This window comes from Silurus aristotelis, assembly GCF_946808225.1.
Source record: "Silurus aristotelis genome assembly, chromosome: 28".
Lineage (NCBI taxonomy): Eukaryota > Metazoa > Chordata > Actinopteri > Siluriformes > Siluridae > Silurus > Silurus aristotelis.
In genome coordinates, this window is record NC_139601.1 from 3,307,000 (window position 1) to 3,309,682 (window position 2,683).

Genomic DNA, 2,683 nt, shown 5'->3' on the forward strand with positions numbered 1-2,683 from the left:
ATCGATTAATCAAACAATAGTTTTTTAAAATCGTTACTGGATAAAAACAAACAAATGTATAATATGTTGTTGTTTACAATTAAAATGTTCCTGCAGCAAATATTCATATTTCTATCACATTCCATTTTTCTATAAATATAGAATTCCATATCTTTCCAAAATAATCTTGATTAAATGCAATGAAAAAAAAAAATGCAAAATTGTTTCTTTTTCTTGACCACAAAATTCACAGATATATGAAATATTCAGCTTAAATCTTTTGAAAACATGCTGAGCAGGAAACATTCTATGGAATATTTTGTAAGACACTTGCTTCATTTTGTTATTGACACAAAACTTGCCATTTTCTTTGCTTTAACCCAAGAGATATTACCATAGAATAACAACAAAAAAACAAAAACCTGATCTGCAGCTAAAGATACAGAACTGAAATATATATATTATGTAAGTATCGTCACACTCTTTGGAATAGCGTCAATAACAACGGCAAATTCTCTTGGTTCAATTGGTACGTGGAATTTTTTGAAGAAATTCAGTATAAGACAAGAAGTATCCATGAGAATGAAATTACTATCTTAATAAAATAATCTCTATATTGAACCAAGTCTGATAGAATAAAGATTTGTTTCTAAATAATAAATCTGTTATTTTATATGAAATAGTTGTGGGGTGAAAAATTGTGCTTGTACACCAATTTCCATGCTAGCAGGTCTTGTCTGTGAAAACCGGCCAATTTAACAGGAATCAAATATCAAATATATAATTAGGAAATGCATTCCAAGGATTAACAAAATTCTTCATAAACTCTATTAAACAGTGAATTTCGAAGGTGTCTTCACTTGCTTTTTAAGATTTTAAATTACCTCTTTTTTAAAACATTTCTATCATCTGGTATTCTTTGAAATTCACATAATTCATTGAATTGAGTTGGTAAAAAAAAAAAGTAAAAAGTGAAACATCCATCCAAATGAACCTACATTTGGTAACCTTAGATGTAAAATCTACTGTTTGAACTAAAGAACAAAGAAAAATCACATTCCAGATTTAGTCCTACTTTGCAATTATTATGATCTCCACTCTTCTGGGAAGACTTGACATTAGATTTTGGTTGAGGTCAGTGCTATATGCAGGTCACTCGAGTTTCCCACATACTAAGTAAATGCTCTCTACAAATGAATCCTAAGGCCCTGAGGTTATTCATATACACTTCTAGTTTATATGATAATTGAAGCTTTAATAATTGGATTTAAAGAGTTGATGCTTGACACAACGCTCCAACATTTGCTCCAGATTGAGAAATTTCCCTGACAGCCTGAATGGAAACGGATTCGACACATCTCTGAATGTGACCTGGTTTTCACACAGGGCGGATCTGCCCATTGTCGTAGTCGCACAAAAGCACACAAAAGCATGAACGTAATTAAACATAGAAACCAAAAAAAACAAAACAAGGAAGAGACAATATGAAATATGGCTGGCAAATGGCTTCGGCGTGCTTCTTTATACAGCGCAAACGATCAGGATAAAAATGTGTACGCTGAAGAAATTAAGATCGGATTGTTGCGTGGTAAAGGGATGAGAATTGGAGAATTACACAAAATATGGATAGGAATAATATGCATTTTTTTGGAGGCTTCCGGTACTATGTGTTTAATCAGGTATGATAAATAGACATTTTTAAATAATTTCAATATTTATATGTAAGTACAATATGTATTCACCATAACAGTAATAATAACTTTTGATACCAAACACTGAAAGAGGGGATGCAAACTTTTTCACTCGACTTTACACATCCCTCATGTTGCATGTGTGTATATATATATATATATATATATATATATATGTGTGTGTGTGTGTGTGTGTGTGTGTGTGTGTGTATTTATATATGTGTGTGCATGGATCAGTCAGAGGTCACCTGAGCGTTTGAAAGGGCATCCAGCATCCGAACGCTCAATTCCATGACAACAAGCTTAGCAAAGTGGTTGCTAAGCAACTAATCCTCCGAACGGTGATGATAGTGTTGCCTAATTATCTACTGTTTATTTCTCAGGCACCACTTTTACTGTGTGTCATTGTGCTCTTGTTTGAAGATGCAAAATGTGTTCCTCAGACTTCTGGGATGCAAAGAACAAAAAACATATAGGAATCAGAGTATGCAGTACATCAGTCTGAGTGCTCGATTTAGCTGGTTGAAAAAACTGTACAACATGCTCAGGAGGACCAGTGTTTTTTCTTTTAATTTTGCATAATTAAATAATTTAAATTAGATCAGATCTGTAAAGTGTAGGAAAAAAGTGATGTAATGGTTGAATTTTTATTTTGTAACCAGCCGCCTTTTTCTATCCTTCTATCCTATTATTTTCTGTTGGAATTAGTTTGTTTCTCCAAACAGTCAGCTGAAATACTTTGCCATGCCATTTGTAAAACTTACCATAGATATTTTGTACTATTTAGAGATTTCCTTTTGCCAATGGAATCCAGTTCATCCCAGAATAGTTTAAAAGGATTTAGGTGCCTGGGCAGGCCAAAACAACAACAACAAAACAACAACAACAACAACAACAACAACAACAACAACACAAATCTTTGGGATGATACAGATCTAAAGTGTAATGTTTTCAAAAACACAATAGAGGGAGCTCTTCCACTGTATGATTTCAACTCAGTGTTACAAATTTGA

General features: G+C 32.8%; 1 protein-coding gene across 1 annotated transcript in view; it reads right to left on the reverse strand.

Moving 5' to 3' along the window:
- The window catches only part of synpra (synaptoporin a), a 28,452-nt gene extending 25,769 nt beyond the window's left edge, over positions 1-2,683 (reverse strand). Inside the window, exon 1 of the mRNA XM_083534769.1 lies at positions 2,435-2,683. Within this exon, the coding sequence (XP_083390895.1) occupies positions 2,435-2,437 (3 nt within the window). The 5' untranslated portion in view covers positions 2,438-2,683. The remainder of the gene's footprint in view (positions 1-2,434) is intronic.